The sequence below is a fragment of the Lepisma saccharinum genome, chromosome 26, assembly GCF_977018435.1.
Source record: "Lepisma saccharinum chromosome 26, izLepSacc3.1, whole genome shotgun sequence".
NCBI classification, from domain to species: Eukaryota; Metazoa; Arthropoda; class Insecta; order Zygentoma; family Lepismatidae; genus Lepisma; species Lepisma saccharinum.
Window position 1 is genome coordinate 6,635,015 of NC_139254.1, and position 18,642 is coordinate 6,653,656.

The 18,642-nt window shown below is 38.7% G+C and overlaps 1 protein-coding gene across 1 annotated transcript in view; it reads right to left on the bottom strand.

The window, feature by feature from the left end:
• Positions 1–7,903: 7,903 nt before the first annotated feature.
• LOC145979825 (sodium channel modifier 1-like) overlaps positions 7,904–18,642 on the bottom strand; it is a 28,993-nt gene continuing 18,254 nt past the window's right edge. The window contains exons 5-6 of the mRNA XM_083112851.1: positions 11,718–12,003; positions 7,904–9,024 (exon numbers count right to left, since the gene is read on the bottom strand). Of these exons, the coding sequence (XP_082968977.1) occupies positions 8,928–9,024; positions 11,718–12,003 (383 nt within the window). The 3' untranslated portion in view covers positions 7,904–8,927. The remainder of the gene's footprint in view (positions 9,025–11,717; positions 12,004–18,642) is intronic.

Sequence of the window (18,642 nt, forward strand, 5' to 3'; positions counted from 1 at the left end):
CTCCTGTGCGCTGTAGGGCCAATAGCGCCTGGTCCTTCCCCTCCCAGTTTTTGGTACCTAATACAAAAAAGTATATGTTAACATTAACTTGTCTGGTATAACAGTGGGGACAATTGGGTGCTGAAACTGAATGCAAGATTAATTTTCATTGATTTACATTTACCTTTCTGCCACGTTTGGCTGACGACGAATGGTGGTGAGACGGGTGAATGGACAATTACAAACACATAGACAGCACACAAGTCCAAAAGAGGATTATACTGGACATGGTCCAGACGCCAGAGCCTCGTCAGTCTGCAAAATTAATTTCAGAGTGTACTACGTGGAAGTGAGGGGGTTGGGAAAGGGTCATCATCTCAGGGAAGACAAGAAAAGTTATGTTTTCTTGGTAGACATGGCCTAGCATTAGGAGGTCATAGTGTAAGGGCAACTTCCCAACTAATTGTTGCTACTGCACAGTTACGATATTTGTGCGAGATTTTTATGTTGAAGCACGTGGGTGTTATATCTAGGAGATCCTTTTGGTAAAATACACTCCATTTTACACCATGTCAGTTGGCAGTTCCGACGAGACAATGAGAAATGCAAGGAAGAAATGTTTCCAGAGAGCGACGATAGATTGCAGCACTCCGTATATAGAGGAGTAGAGTTCATTGTGGAAACTAGGAGCGGAGAAGAGGGATGATTATATATATTATAGTAAATGCAAAATACATAAAGGAAGAGTATAAAAATTATAGGAGTGAATAAAATGTTGTAAATAGCCAATTAAGATAATTAAGAATATGCTCATATATGAAACAATTAGTTAAGTTAATAAGTGAGCAAATTAATTCAGAAATGTATCCTTTTTGATCCTAGTGATCAAAATTTGATTTAATACCTCTGACGAGGAGAAAATCGTCAGCTTTTGTGGTTGTCCGTCTCTCGGTGGCGCTGTATCCAATTAGACGCCCCGAAGCACTTACGGTTGCGCTCCTTATTAGAAGCACTGGGCCATAGGCAGTGCTTGCTGTTAGCGATCCTGGTAAAAAAAAGGTAAAGTGGTCCCCTGTGCTTAGCACCACGCCATGAAGGCGTATAGGGGGTGTGGGAGTAATGCGCTAATAATAGGAGGTGGCGCTACTGTCAGTTTGTACGCCCCTAATCTTTATATAAGCATAGCTTGTGTTGTTTGTATAATTCCAAAGAAGCTGGGAAAGCAAGCACATATATGTAATAAATAAGACTATGCTATAAAAGGAAAGAAACGAAGAAGCTTTCTCTTAAATCAAAGAAAGAAAATAAATAAGAAGAAGGAAAAGAAATAGAAGGAAGAAAAGAAGAAGCCTTTTCACTAATCAATTATAGAAAAGAAGAAGCCTTTTCCCAAATCAAAGATAGAAGAAGCCTTTGCCCAAATCAAAGATAGAAGAAGCCTTTCCCCAAAATAGAAGGAAGAAAAGAAGAAGAAGCCTTTTCACTAATCAAAGGTAGGAAGGAAGAAGAACCCTTTTCCCAAAATTAGGAGAATAAAAGAAGAAGTAGTCTTTCTTTTTGGAATAATAATCTATTTATATTTGAAGATGATTTCCTTTCAATTATACATATATATAAGAAAAATATAACTGACGTAAATTTGGAATCAACATATATACAAGCTTCGCTATATATTTTTCTCTGTATTGTGTAATTTTCAGAATATAGATCCGCATTTAACTATATCCTCTTGGCTATAAAACGCTTTCTTATTTGGAATTCTCCAGTGGCGTAGCATGGACATTTCGGGTGGGAACGCCAAGTCCGAAGGAAGAGTCGGCCCCTTCTTGCTTAATAATTTACTTATGGTATTAGTCGCCACAGGTATTATTTGCCTGAGGTAAGCAGGGTTTTCAATAAAACATCATCATTGCATGTTTTAGCTAGAAAGTTAGATGCCTCACTATGGCACAGATGTTTTGAACTCTGGTGTTCTATACCTTTTTTTATATCTTTCTGCATGACGAAAGTCATTAAAAACCTACCTGAATCACAAGCGCCTCTGCACAACAGTAGACGTCATTGTTGTGGGCGATCCAACTACTGATTGATTTGGTTTATTTTACTTCGCTTTTCTACCACTTTTGGTTAATTGCGAATATGAATATGAGTGATGATATTGATGAAGGGACACTGACAAAGAACACCCGTGCTCACGCCGGGATTCGAACCAGGGACCTCTGTCGTCTTGGCGCACTGTGAAAAGCAGAGTGGATGATCCAAATATCGTACACTCTACTGACGTAACAGTGCCAATTAGTAATTCAGACCACTGTTTATTACATCTTGAGAATGCTGATAAACATTTTAAAATAATTTTCTCCAGAGACCATTCGATGTTAAGAGTTTTCAAATGAATGCTAAACATTTCCATTCACACAATATTAAGTAGTTAGATAATAACGAAAAAATACAATAAAAAAATAATAGTTTTGCGGGTTAAGTGGTAGAGCAGCCACAGGCTGAATTTCTATCACGAGGACTTCACCAACTTATTTGACAAAAACTGTGTTGATCTTTTAGTTTCTAATACACATCGCTGTTCGTGCGATAAATTATACAATGCAGTGGCTATTAAGAAGCAGTATATTTGAGATTGGTAAAGTTACGTCAGTCAATATTGCGTATTGTAGCATCACACAGCACGAGTTGCATGAGCGCGAAGAGCGAAGAACCGGGTAGGAATTCTGCCGCTGTCGTCTGCTTCAGAAGGCAGGAAGGGTCACATGAACCAATCACGGTAGACCTCTCGTACGCTGGCGTATGAGAGCCTATTTACGCACGTGCTATAGAAATGGAAGCTTTCCCTCCATAAAGGCAGCAAGGAATATAGGAGTCCTGTACGCCGAACCTGCTCGGCGTCCGGCCGGGAAAGGCATTGAAAAGAGATGCTAGAATGAGTGTTGAGAGTGGAGCGTTGCAAGCGGATCGCGAAAAATAGCCATTATAATGCCATGAAGGTCAAACATATATGAAATTAGTCACGTTTTAATTTATAATCACAGCATTTAAGCATTTTTGAAATTTTAAATCTGGGAATGCCAGGTGTACGGGCGTACTATAACGCTACGCCACTGGAATTCTCGAATAAAGAACCTGTCCCCTGAGATGAAGATATTTCTATAGCCATGGTAAATAACATTTAAGTACCGTACCCTAAGGGAGGCGTAGTAACCAGGAACCACAATGGAAAAAAAATAACTCACCGAGTACTGCACTTAGAATGTCTAGTGTTGTCTGCTTGCAATGAGGTAGGGAGGGGGAACCACCAGCAGTTACTACTCATTTGATTAAAACAATTTTCATGACTTTTCCATTAAATTTGAAGAAACATTTTACCAGAACATTGTGTGACGCTTCAACATGCTAATAACAAAGTATTAGCTCTCAATTGCACTTCACTATTCAAGAGAATCAGGTTCATTAAAAATAAATGAAAAGTTTTAAAATATAAAGATTTGTACATAGAATAGCTCCAATAAGGTTGAATTTTCAAAATTCAGTGACTTGTTTACACATAGTTTGATTACCAAAAACTAAAGAAAATTCATGAAAATGGCAATAGCTACTAGCATCACCTTTGATGCAAATACAGAGTTCATCATCCATATACATATACAAAAGATATAAAAAAGATGCAAGATGTAAAATACAAAAATATATTTCATGTCATTAATCAACGTCAATCCCACAGGGTAGTTGCTTTTACATTCATACTCAACATGTCAAGATAGTTGCCTACCACACAATTATGAAAAAACTGTCCCACGCTGTATTTAATCAAACTTGAAAATACAAGCAATCTGATTGATTAATTTGGTTTATTTTACTTCACTTTTCTAGACACTTTTGGATGATGATGAGCGAATGATATGATGAAGGGAGAGACTCAAAGAACACCCATGTCCAGGTTGGGATTCGAACCCTGGACGCCTGGTGTTTGAGCATACTTTGCTAACCACTCCACCACGAAGGTTGACTACAAGAAATCTGAGCGACACTCGCTGAGCTAGATTTTTGCTCGTTGAGCAGATAGATCATTTACTTGACGCTGTTTGCTCATTGATCAAAATATCAGTGGCTTTGTATAATCTGTGATCAATGTGGCTGCATCAAGTGGATAAGTTTTCGGTGTTTGAAAAGCTCTTAATTATGGAAATGCAGTAGTTGATGTGAACAAAACTGTCGAAATTTTCATTTTCACACCCTTGCACAACTTTCAAAAACTAAGGTGTATATTCATAATTGGGAAAAGAGACACGCGGCAGTATATAAATACGGAGAAACTAGTACTCACTTTTATCCGCGAAGCTGTTTTTTCTTTTTCGATTAATTTCAGTGGCCACTGCCACCATCCTCGTTGAACTTGCTGTACTGTTGATTGGCGTGCACGCGGATAAAAGTGAGTACTAGTTTCTCCGTATTTATAAGGTGTATATTTAATATTTGGAATAAAAAACTTTCATTTTAATACAATTACAAAAAGTGTAATATTACACCTTCTGTTACTTGAACATCCTCTCTAATTACGCTATATTGCAAGCTGTTCATCATATATTTCCTAATTGGTCACCACTCACGGCTCTCCACCCTGCCATCCTCAAATCATACAGTTTTCCTCTTCTTTCCATTGCCTCACGAGATCGAAACACAAAAACGCTATATTCTGTGGCTCAAACATGTGGCGAGCAAGGTTCAAGTTTGCTCAGTGATCAAGTGAGCAGCGCTCACAGAGGAACGCCTATTTGGCCGTCAAGTAGCTGAGCGATCACATACTTGATGCACACCTGATCATCCTGACATCACAGTAGTTATACAATGTAAGCGATTTACTAAAGATATATCCGCGAAACTTACTTGTACATGTTCTATTAATTTCGATGGCTTCTGCCACCATCCGCTTGGGAACTCGATGCTTTGCTGTTAGGTGGACTGCCGGTAATGTTCCCAAGTGGATGGTGGCAGAGGCCACCGAAATTAATAGAACATTTACAAGTAAGTTTCGCGGATATATCTTTAGTAACTCGCTTACGTTATACAGGGTAAGTCAAAATGATGGACTGATTTCAGACATTTATTCTGTGAAATATATAAATGAAATGTTATTGTGCGACATGTGCTAAGAAAGGTAAACTGTTAAAGTTTTTTTTCAAACAAATCACAAGTGTTCTATGTGAGCACCTCCCATAACACGGCACACATCAAGCCGATAGTCTATCTCCTGCCAAACCTTGTGTAGCATGTTGCGGTCAATATCAGCAATGGCTGCTGTGATGCGGGCACACAGGTCATCCAATGTTGTTGGAAGTGGTGGTACGCAAACATGATCCTTGACAAAACCCCACATGAAGAAATCACATGGGGTCAAGTCGGGGGAACGAGGTGACCAATGAAGGAGAGGTCGATCCTCCGGAGATGCACGGCCTATCCAACGTTGTTCCAATGCCCCATTGAGATGATTCCGAATGCTGCCACGGTAATGCACAGGGGCACCATCCAATTGGAGAATGAAATCTGCACTATCCTCTGCAAGCTGTGGAAGGAGCCATAGTTGCAGCATATCAAGGAAAACAAGTCCTGTCACAGTACGTTCATGGAAGAAAAAGGGCCCATAAATCTTTTCATGGGAAATGGTACACTTTTGGAGAATCACGTTTGTGTTCCACAAATTCATGGGGGTTAGAAGTTCCCCAAATCCTTACGTTGTGTCTATTCACTTTCACTGGAAGGTGAAAAGTTGCTTCATCACTGTAAATTAACCTCTCAGAGAACCCATCCGTTTCCATTAATGCGAGGAAATCAGCACAGAAGGATGCACGCAAAGCATAATCAGTGTATTTTAAGGTTTGAACTAGTTGCAAGCGGTAGGGTTTCATTTGTAAAGGTTTCTGCAGAACCCGCCAGACAGTTTTCTGTGGAAGTTGAAGTTCTCTCGCTGCCCGGTAGGTGGACTTCTGTGGACTCCGCACGAAACATGTGTGCACTCGTTCCACTGTCTCTTTCCCAGTCGACGGACAGCCAGTCAATTTTAGTTTACAGATGCAGGCCAAATCTCTGAAATGTTCATACCACTTACAAATGGCCTTCCCCTTAGGTGATTCTCTCCGAAATTTGGTACGGAAATGCCGTTGCACACTAATCACAGACTTGTTCACATGAATCAAGCATGCAGAAAGATCTCTGTTCTCCAGTCAACGCCATTTTCCTGCTCGCTGCGGACTCCTAGCGGTAGAAAGTGGAAACAGTGCGTGGAAACAACTTTGAAAGGTACCTTTTGAAGTGCATGTCTCACAATAACGTATGTTTATTCGATTTCACAGAATAAATTTCTGTAACCGAGTCCATCATTTTGACTTACCCTGTATTATCAACTGCATTGTTTATTCCCCTCAATATGAACAGTAGTTATGTTCGTTCACACGCACACATACACACAAAATGATGATGATTGAAGAGACATGGGAAATTTTATAAGTTGGCTCTATTGGGAGCATGAGAATTGAATGTACAAGGCAGGAAAATGTAAAATCAGCGAACATAAAAATCGGAATTCCACTGTGTATAATTTACCAATGATCAGTACATTTGTCATACGGAAAACACAATTAACACTAGAATGGCAGGAGGGGTCAAAATGTCCATTGTCCATTTCAAGATGGTATATTGAAAATTGTTTGTATTCATGTCCAGATATTATTAGAATAATTAAATCAAGATGATTTAGGTGGGCAGGCCATTTGGCACAAATGGGAGAGGAAAGAGGAGTTCACAGGATTCTTGTTGGGAAACCTGATGGTAAGAGACCTGTAGGAATGCCAAGACGAAGATGGAAGGGCAACGTTGAGATGGACCTAAAGGAAATCAATAGGGATGGAAAAAGAGTATATAGATCTCGCTCAAGATAGGGACAGATGGAAGGCCTGTGTTGCTGCAGCCATGAACCTTCGGGTTTAAGAAGGCTAGAGAGTTGGTTAGTTAAAAAAAAAAAGGTAAAGTGCTCCCCTGTGCTTAGCACCACGCCATGAAGGCGTATAGGGGGTGTGGGGGTAACGTCCCACACTTTCTTGATCCGGTCATGAGTGGGGGTGATGTGATCAGCATCACGCCCCTGGCCGCCTTTACCCCCCAGGGTTTCCCCCAGGCACCCATGTTATTCGACGCTGGGTGGGTGCCGGGGCCGCTTCCGTTAGAAAAGATCCTGGATTTGAACCGGCTGGGGATCGAACCTGGGACCTTGAGCATGGTAGTCAGACGCATTACTGACTGAGCCACCGTGGCCAGTTTTCAGTTAACATCATCTGAGTTAGTTAGTTAGATATTGAAATCTACAAAATATATTTCTTTCTGTGAAATTTCATGTTATACCCCCTAGAACAGTGGGAGGGGTCATTTGACCCCTGTAGTTTCATTTATGCATGTTGCAATATCAGCGTTAGGTTACGGTTCCTGTGTCAACCTGTCTTTAACATGTTCCCACGTGTCACAATTTACATGTCATTATGTAGGGAGTGTTCTTGGACCTGGAAGGACGTTTCCGAACATGTCACATCAAGTAGCAGTTTCTCGTGGTGAAATGTTGCATATTCTTAGGAGTGTTCAGTTGTTGATGATTATAATTTTCTATTTGTAATCAAAATGTATCATAAACCACCTAAACATTTTGATTATACATAAAGCACAGAAAATAATATAAATTAAAAAATATGTTCCATTCTAACATAATTAGAATTTTTAAATGCATTTCTTATGAGGGGTCAAAATGATCCCCTTCTCATGTTGAAGGGGGTATCAGATCCTTCACCGTTCTGGTGTTAAAATACTTCTTTATAAAGAAAGTAAAATACAATCACTGCAATGTCACATGAACAAAAAATGGCAAGTATAGCAGATTTCAAAGTTTTTTATTGTTATATTTTAGTACAAAAGAGCTTTTATATCTGAGTAAATACACCGGTAACTTCTTGTTATTACAATATATATAATTCAAAGAAAAACGTATATGCATTTAGTGATTAAAAAAAACTAATTCAAATTAATGTCAATATTAATGTTATTGCCACTATACACAGGATGACATTCCACTATGCAAAAAAAAAGCAGATTTGAAAGAAAAAAATCATGCTGTAATCTTTTACTTAATTGATCCATAAATCCACTTATATGCAGCATAATTTCTTATAAGCTTCTGTCCACTGCACAATTCATTTTCTTTATCTCAAAATTAACAGATAAATACATTTACAGATGTTGATCTGTTTTTTTTTTTTTTTTTTAAAAATGTTGAAACATATTCACCACACTGCAAGTAGTACAACAATGCATTGAAACAATATTTTATTTACAATATTAACCAAAGCTAACAATTCAGTTTGTACGCAAGTCTTTTTCTCAGTACATGTGCTTCCCCCCCACCCTATTGGAGGAAAAGATAAGGAAATAACTATATTTTGACGCCAAAGAACACTATGGTTACAATAGCTTACTTAAGCACATGAGCAAACTACAGCATATGATGCTAATAATGCTTTACCATTCTTATAAGTAGTATAATTGTGTGGAAGCTCTTATGCCACACAATATGACCAATGTAACTAACTATAAACATGAAAAGAAGAGATCTCAAAACAATATATTTTTACATATATATTGGACTACGCCTAGAGCATACAACAAAATCAAAGCATTTACTTTCCGTCTTCACAACAATGACCAATAAATGAAAGAAAACGCCAATAATTGATATTAATTTTAACCTGATAGTTAGGGAGAAAATATTCCTGATAACGCTATATGCCAGGAACAAGGTATGAAATATTTCCAAAGGAAATCCCCAAATTATCCTCGCCTCAAATCAGGTCGCAAGGTTATGAGGAAAGAAAGAGCTCAGGATATAAAACACACGAAGGGCTTCAATCAGGATAATCGTGAGGTTCCTCTTCATCGCTATCAAATTCTGCGTCAGGATCTCTTATCCACTTTCCCTCCTTGTCCTTCTGCCATCCGGACCTAGAAAGAAATAAGAGCGCATTAGATGCTGTGCTTGCCATTTTTAGAAAAATGGTAGGCTGATACGGATTGAATTTTTATTTGTTACAGATGTGTAGATGGCTGGGGATATAGTTGCAGGACTCTTGCCTCCTGATGTACACCACATGTTGCCTCCGTCCTAGGAATGAACGTACGTACCGCATAATGGGCACACCCCGTCTTTTCAACAAAAAATGGTTTTAACTTTTCAGTGCGTAATTGTCACATCAGCATGTCAGATAACGAAAGCAACGGCAGCAGTGCAGAATCTTCGAACACAAAAGATTAAATGTTGTAGGTCTGTACTTTGCAACAATGTAGTAAATTTTCTCAAGTGTAATACTTCGACTTTAATACAGAAATCAACTAGAATTAATGAGTGAACACTTTGCTCAGGAAAAAATGTTCGTTAGACTGCCAAGAAAATATGAGCTGTGTCGAGTTTCACTGTCTTTAATTTTAACCTTTTGATTACCGAGCCCATTTTGCCATGAAAAATGATAACTAAAATTTTGGGAATATATGGGTTAAATGCTATTGCATTGTAGATCATCTACCTGCCTGTGGGATTAAAAAAATTGACAACTATCAACATCATAGTGACCTACACTGGGCAGCCATAATTTAAGTTGCCCTACCAAGAGCCCTCTGAAGCCCGTTCGAAGCAACGGATTGCGCTGAAACTTGGTAGAGCGGCTATGAAGACCTTGGGAAAGCGAATGCTGGCGAAAAAAAAAGTTCAAATTTCCACCAACAAGTTGAAATCTGGCATTGAAATCTGGTGCACAATGAGCAACATCACAGGTAACGATTTATGAGTCAATTGATCAGTCTTAAGGGCATGCGGAACAGTTTCCACGGGGCTCTTTCTTCCGTGGTAATGTTGCGAACCAACTTAGCTCTCTTGGGAGCCAGATCTGGTTCTTTCATGCACTTATTTGGCACCTGCCACCATGCCCCACTATGATGCCATCACTGGTTCCGGCCCACATAGACCAACTTTTGCCATGATTATGCATTTTGCACATGATGTGTAATTGTTATATTGGCTGCATTGGACCATCGCCTCTTATCTCGAACAGCTACTTTTTTTTTAGTGCAGTGTTTGACATGAAATTAACATAATATCGTTATCAGGAAATCCTTTATTTTCGATTTCATACGATCACTGGTGGATTATTGAGATGGGTGATGTCACCGGATCAATTTAGAGTTAATGGTAATTGCAACTAACATAACCCTAGGATGCACTTTATCGAGCCTTCGTAAATCTAGCTCCTTGAAAATCAGTTTTAACTCCATTTAAGGTGAAATGTAGCTCTTTTATGTGCATCAGGTTTAGCAACACTGCCAGGATGGCTGTCGGAGGCAAGGAGAAATGCATTGCGCTTATGGGAGTATTATTTAATTTCTTCTCTTGGAAATATCAAACTTCCGATGGAATAGAAAAAGATATTAACGGGAAGGAGACAGTTTGAAGATGCATTTGACCAGTGGAAAAGTCGAAACTTCCATTTCATTAGCTCTAAGTTGATGTTGAAGTTGATTCCCCATAAGGAACACATGGGATTACGAATATTCTTATTCATCATATTTTTTTAAACTCATGTCTAGCTTAATGATCAACATAAAGAAACGTTTCCACTTGCAACATGGAGAGAAATTCATACTCTTGCAGACACCCAACTTTGTGCCCATTCGGGCGATATTGAAATAAATGCATAACTGTAACTCCTCACCTTAACACTACTGTACAGACAAATTCAAAATACTGGTGGTTGCTACTTGAGCGCCACTTTTCAATGTGGTGGTAAAAATTTTAACCACTTTTTCTTATCAGCACTCTCTTCCCTGTGGTCTCCATAAAAAGTTTCACCGTAATCCCTTGCTTTCCATGGGCTCTGAGAAGGGCAACTTTAATTGTGACCACCCTGTACATGACAAATAAAAGAGTTTGAATATATTTTGTGGATAAAATGGTGATAAGATAATGATGTTAATAAAACATTAGTCTTCTTGAAAATTTGTAATCAATAAACCACAAGTTTTGTAGTAATGTTATCAATTTTCCTGATGAAATGTTGAATTCTAGACTTTTTTTTTTTAATATAAAGTACAGGGCTACTATAAATGATTCATTCGATCTCAAAACACTGTATTTCCAAAGTATTGCACATACTTTGGAATATACAGTGTTTTGAAATATAGTCCTGTATATAAACTGTTTATTGAAATACAGCATGTCAACAAAGTCCTGCTACCGTTACAATGAAACTTAACTCCTAAACTATATGAGATAAAGACATGTGGTTTTTTGCAACGTGTTGTACAGCTCTCAAAGTTTTATTTACAATTACAACACTTCCACATGCACCTCGTTAGTTGCCTTCAGGACGTCGAGACTATATTCAATCTCCATCCATACACGCTGCAGCATAGCAGCATCAACAACAAAAAAAAGCCATTAAAAATTATAATAATAATAATAAAATACCACTACTTATTAAAACTTTGAGAGCTGTAGAACACATAGCAAAAAACCACATATCCTTATCTCATATAGTTTAGGAGCTTTGTTTCATTATAATGGTAGCAGGACTTTGTGGACATGCTGTATATCTCCAATGGATAAAATTCAATTATCAATCCTACATTCGAAAGATTCTACTTACATCCTCAGATTTGCATAGTATTCTGTCTTCTTTTGAGTTTCCAAAATGCCAGCTTGTTGGGAATTAGACAAGATGTAAGTGGTGGATTCCACTTTCACAGATCTCACTTCCTTGGAATCTTCGAACGTGTCCTTGTTCACGGCACCGTACTGATCCCTGCACTGCTCGACAACCTTTTCGAGCGGCTTCTTTCTCCACAGACTCTTCAGGTAATGTCGTACTTGAGCTGTGGTAGACGGGAGTGGACACATCGGTGGTGGAAGACTTGAGTTATTCCTAGACAAAGCTGGCAAGAGAGGAAAATTACATGTAAAAATTTGAGTTCATAAAAAGAAATCAAAGTAGTATTAGCTAAGAATGAGTCCAAGATACTATGAACAGTGGGAGACTTTCGTGAAAAGTATGATTTTTTCACAGTTATGTATTAACTCCTTCCCCGAGGGGACGAAGGGAAGTGCTTCCAAAAATAAATCATCTACACATAGATCAACTGCAAATTTGTTTCATCGTAAATAATCACTATGAAAAGACTTGCTGCATACTGAAGCTAGGAAAGCAATCTACGAGGGTAAATCAAAAACTAAAGGCAATTTTGTGTTTTCGCAGGAATAAACGAAGACCGAGTGTGTCTAACATCACCACATGTATACTTGAAGTGACGTGGAAGTAGGAGTACCCCATTCTGTCAAGTGTCGGGAGCAAAAAGGTCACAAATATGGATGCACCACTTTACGAATGCACCATCGAGGAACAACGTGCAGTAGTGCACTTCCTATGGTCGGAGGGAGTCAAACCGGCAGACGTCCACCGTTGGCTGTTAGCGCAGTATGGAGAAAGCACCATGACTCAATGAAAGGTGTATGAGTGGGTGGACCGCTTTAAAGCGGGAGGAGGTGCTGTGTGGTTGTCAGTTCAGGTCAGATGACGAGGTCCAGCAGGCAGTGCAGACATGGCTCCGTGAGCAACCAAAAACCTTCTTCGCGAACAGGATCCAGAAGCTGATTGCACAATACCAAAAGTGCATTGCCGTGCAGGGGGCATATGTGGAAAAGTGATATGTGTAGTTCTTCTTCTTGTGTCGAAATAAAGATATTATGTGAAAATTGCCTTTACTTTTTGATTTACGCCCGTAAATTGCTGGAAATTGTAAAATGCAAGAAAACACTCATTACAAAAAAAAGAACCGACAAAGCACAGTGGATTGTTTGCCCATGTAGACTAATGAAAGCACAAACAAGTGCTATCTATAAAAATGACTTGCCGCAGTACAACAGTTAATTTTTAAATATCATCTACATATAGATGCTCCACAAAAAATTACCACTCTTAGAGTGTCTATAAATAGATCTTCCACAGGTAATGGGTTAAGGGCATGAGCTACAGTTTTGCCCAAGTGAGCTTTCAGACAGAAGCAACAAGGGATATAAAGGCCAGAAGATTCAACCTGGCACGGCTCCTCCCATAAACTTCTCTGTCATCTGCATGCTGTTGTTGCCATGATTTCAATGCAAGCGAGGAAATGTGTTGACAGGCTGTGCTCCGAGCAGTCATTTTGGTGTTCAAGTGCAGACCTCTCCACTACCAGAAAATTCACATCTATTTCAACATGGCAACAAAGGACTCAGATTCCTCGCGTGAAGCAAACGGTGATCCCTGGTAGGCAGGACAAAGCACATGCTGTCCCAGGGTGACCACTCTAGGACCATGATAAAATTCAAGTATAATTCCCGGTTTTCAAGGAGAACTTTCCAAGAATTCAAGGCTACAAGAATATGTTTTAAAAGTTCTGATTCAATTAAATTCAACGGTATATATATATATATATATATATATATATATATATATATATATATATATATATATATATATATAAAAAAATATTTAATTTGAGGTGCAGAGTTTGCATTTGGAATTTCACATACTCAGACTCAAAAATACATCGAAAAACATGTCACAAATGTTACGGGATATACTAATCTACGAAAATGTTCATTGTATAAGAATTTCAAAATCAAATTTATCTAATCAAATTCAAGATATTATATTATCTTGCAATAAACTTCCGTCAGATAATTATTGTTCGGCAAAGGACACTAACGAAGCAAACAGATTGAGAGGATTTAGATTTATTTTCCACGCAGCTTTCTTTTCTATTCCTTCCTCGATGAAAATAAAAAGCTAAATGTGAAAAAATGTCTTGGGGGCATTTATAAATATAAATAAAAATGTGATTTAGATTGATAAAAGTTGAAATTTTTTCACGTCTACGGAGAAAAATTCACGTAGAATTCATGCATAATTCCCGGAATTCAAGGAATTCCCGGTGAGTAGCCACCCTGTGTCCCCAAGGCTTCTGGCTAGGGATGGCCAAATCTGGAAATTTTTTTTTACCTGGATATCAGATATTCTGATATCTGAATATGTGCATTATCCAGAGAGTTTTATCGTTTATCTGTATTACAGGCTATTCATATACTCATTTTCGATTGTGTTCTATCTGGATTATCTAGATATACATTATCTAGATTTTGTGGACATTCCTCCTACTGCCCATGGATGAAAACATCCATGTGATGCCTAGGAAAGTTGTCCAGCAAAAGACGGCAGTTTGGCACAGTGGCACAGGTGCCAGGTTAAACCTTCCAGCCTTTAACCTTTTGGAGCCCAAGGCCATTTTTACATGTAACCCCCTTGATGCCATAGCAGATTTTGAGCAAAATGCAGAGTTTTAACTAAATGAGTGTAGATAGGAGGCTAATTGTCCTAGAGAGATGAGTGATATACCGTTGTACGCGGAATGAACCAGAGATTCAGACTATAAAATTTATGCAAATTCGGTGTATATGTAGTGGGGGGAGGGGGACAACACTCAAAATTCCAAACTTTCGGAAAAATGGGGATTTTTTCCCTCCCAAGAAAAACGTACATGATAGTGTCGACATGCATATGGAAATTATCGCTGATATGTACACAAAATGAACACAAAAATATTTAAATATTTGAATTATTATTGTATGACCAATGTAACCCGAGTTGTACCCCCAAAAGGACTGGTCAGCACACCACTGATTCAAGCTTCAAAATGCAGCGGCACATTGAAATGACTGTACCTCAGAGTCTAATTGCCCTAGAGGTATGAATGATACACTGTTGTACACGGAATGAATCACAGATTCAGACTATATCAATTTATGCACATTTGGCGTATATATGGAGGGGGGAAGGGGAAATCCTCCAAAAAAATCATTTTTTTTAAAAAAAAAAGGGGTGCCACGAGCACAAGCGGAAGAAGAAGGAACCATGCCACCCTCAGCAAGACAGTACATCCCTGACGAAGCCACCAGACGGGTTATCAGAGTTTACAGTTTTTGTCGTGAAGTTTCAGAACACACTCCCTTCATCAAAAAAATAAATAAAATAATAATAATAAATATAAATAAATGTCTGATGAAGGGAGTGTGTGTTCTCCTGAAACGTCACAACAAAGAACTGTTGTTTTTATGCTTGTAACAACCGTAGACTACAAAGAGAAATAATTCAGTCTATAAGCAGCAAGCATTCACCAAAAGGTCTGAAAGCTCCCTAAGGGACACATCATTGAAATGCTGAAATGAGTTTCTCATGGAGAGAAAAAAAATGCTCGCCCTTTAAATCAATGATTTATCGAAAATTATCCAATAACCTGATAGCCATCTTCACTTTCGGCTGATTAGACTAATAAGGATAAATGGTAATTTGGTAAAACGGATGCGCACAAGCAGAAACCCAAAAACATTGGTGGCAAGATCATGAGCTGATAACAACAATGAAACAACCTTCGGGAGAAATAAAAAAAAGGGGGAAACTCTCAAAGTAAGCCTGCTTCCACCGCATACATTCAAGGGTATGCGCTTAATGTCCTGGTACCTTAAAATAAACCAAGACGTCAGTTTCCTGAATTTAAATGGTTCCCCCCGCCTTTTCTATTATCCTTCTTTTCATCTTTATTTTCATATATAAAATACAAATACAATAAGAACATACAATAGATGGAGATTCTGTATGTACATTTAATAATTTTGAATTCATATTATTGCATTGACCCGTTCTGGTGACCGGAACAAATTTTGCAATTGTTTGTTTATTTATTTATCTTGTAGTCTACGGTTATTACAAGCATAAAACACAGTTTTTCGTTGTGACGTTTCAGGAGAACACACGCTCCCTTCATGACATTTATTTTTAGTTTGATTAAAGATACAGTTATAACAATGGTTAAAATTTTTCAAACCAAAAAAATCAGTTATACAATGGGTGTTGTCAATATTACATTGTTGTCAATATTACATTGTTGTAATATAGCAACTTAACTGAAAACAAGCAGGTCTGCTTTATTTTTATTTCAGATAACAATTTTGATCACATTATTTTTTATTTAAAAGTTATGAATCACGAATATCATCAGGCAATTCAAAATCGTCATTGCTTTCACAGGAGTTTCTTGATGTTTTCAGTTACATTCAATTTTAAACATGGTGGCTTACTCCACTTGTGAAAAATAAAACTCCATAGTGGCTCTATGTTACCATGTAACAACGTCTACCTTATTTAATGTGCCTGACGACGTTCTGGCTCTACATTACACGGGTAATGCAAACCAACAAGAAACAATTAAACAAAAGGCAATCATTAATAACATATTTACCTTTTGTGCCAGGGTAAGTGCCATCAGTTGGAGCCCAAGAGATTACATAGGGTAGAACAAATTACACCCCACAGGGTTAGTTCTATATATGATGTGATTGCTATATAAGAGCACATGCATAAACACTTACATTAATGCCCCTTTCATTCTTACATTCACTCACGCATTCGTATCTCGGCATTCCAAAAAACAGGGTTAATTAATACAAAAGTAGTTAGGCGTGATGTTTAAAGATAGCAACATTGATTAAAACTTTTCTTAATTTTACATTTACTTTTCCCTTTCCGGGAAACCTAAGTTCCGGTAGGAGCTTAAACCTGTACGAAAAACACTACTCCCTTTACGTTGTTGTAATTGAATGTTAATCTTTATATTGTTACTTTTGAGGTTAACTTGGATCACTGTTATATAATTGTATTGACAATTTATAGCGTCGTACAATCTGAATGTTAAGTACTTTGGATAAATGAATAATTGAAAGCTGTACGGTTTTACATGATAAAATTATCGTTGGTACGATTTAATCACCGTAATAAGCAATGTCACTTGGTAATTTTTACGTAATTAAGCGAGTTCATTAGGTGTTACGACGGGGCGAACGAAGCTTATCCATTCTCACTTTCCACTCACGGCTTACCTTTGTCGGCTCTGATTGAAGTAATCGTGCTGGAGATGTAGATACTTGGTGGCGTGCTGAATAGATGGCTTCTGGGCGGTATGGTTGGATCTCAGCATCTTCAAGGGTGGCAAGGGTAGGTCGAAAGACCCCCAGCGAGGCCTTTCGCTGTCTCTACCCCATCGTGTTAGTAAACAATCCCGGGTGAACTATACACAACACGGATCGGTCCGACACACGAGGCGGGTACTTTTACGTGGGCGGTTCCCGAGAGGTTGTCAATGATAAACTGTGTCTTCTGCTTCTCCGCTTGTCAATTTATCTGCTATTCAAAATGTTCGTTAAGATACCCTCTCTGTCTAAGTCTCGTTAAATCGCACTCAAATCTTATCCTGCTATCTTCGCCCGTGTAATTTGAGTTCCTTGACCCCTCTCCAGCGGCTCCTCAAAGGGAGGCTACCCTTCCACCGGACCCATTGTATCCTGGACGGTTGCTCCGAAGAGAGCGCCTGGGAGTTTGTAGTTATTGTTATCCACTCTCGTTGTTTAACCTTTAATATCTCCTTTAATTCACCTCCTATCATATTGTGCTTTTGGGATTTTGCCGATTAGAATCTAATACTGGGCTGTCTTAAATTTCAATCGAATACGATCATTGGTTCCAAAGTTGTATTTTTATGTTTTTTTACCCGAGGATCGGCCTCTTCGCTTGGAAAACCGGCTAGTCCTCCGTACTCCGCAGTCCAAATCTCGCTGAACAGCCACAATCCAATGCTTGTTATTGCTTATTACGGCGATTAATCTATTTACCTGATAGCTAGCAAGATTTGATCGTTATAACCATTTGCATTATTTAATTTATTCCAGTGTTCTTCTGCAATGAACGAAGCTTCCCAGACATTCAAAATCCTGAAACATGGCTATACAGAAGCACAACTTTCCACTTGGTGCAGTAAAGTGGAAATACAGGTCAGACACCCTAACCAGCCACAATCAGCCTCCAACAACCAATATAAATTTGCCTTCCCCTACCATACCACCACATCCAACCGCACATCCAAACCCCTTCTCCCATATGGCATCAAGTAGCACACAAGCTCAATGCCAAAATAGCTGATGATAAGCTAAACAAACACAAACGGTACTTCCTCTCCCCCCTTGATAACCCAGGTGTATACGATGCCGAGTGCGAGTGCAAGGCACAATACATTGGCAGGTCCATCAAATCTGTCAATGAAAGAATCCAACAGCACCTAATGGATGCGAATAAAGCCCAACCCACTACTGGTCTTGCCAAACACATCAAATAAAATAGCCTTAAAATTCAAAAGGTACAAGTCAAACACACTGCCCACACACTCGTAGACACCAAAATCAAGGAAACACACTTCCCGCACGAGCTGAACATCGATAGCGGACAGGCACACCACACTTGGATTCCCCTACTACAACAGTTAACACTTAGAAATAGGAGACGACACGGACGCAGACGTACAGTTAACAACAGCGCACCTAGCGGCAGTCTGAGAACTACAAACAAAATATGCACTCCAGCAACAGTACAGCAAGTTCCAACGAGGATGGTGGCAGTGGCCACTGAAATTAATAGAACAAAGAAGAAAAAA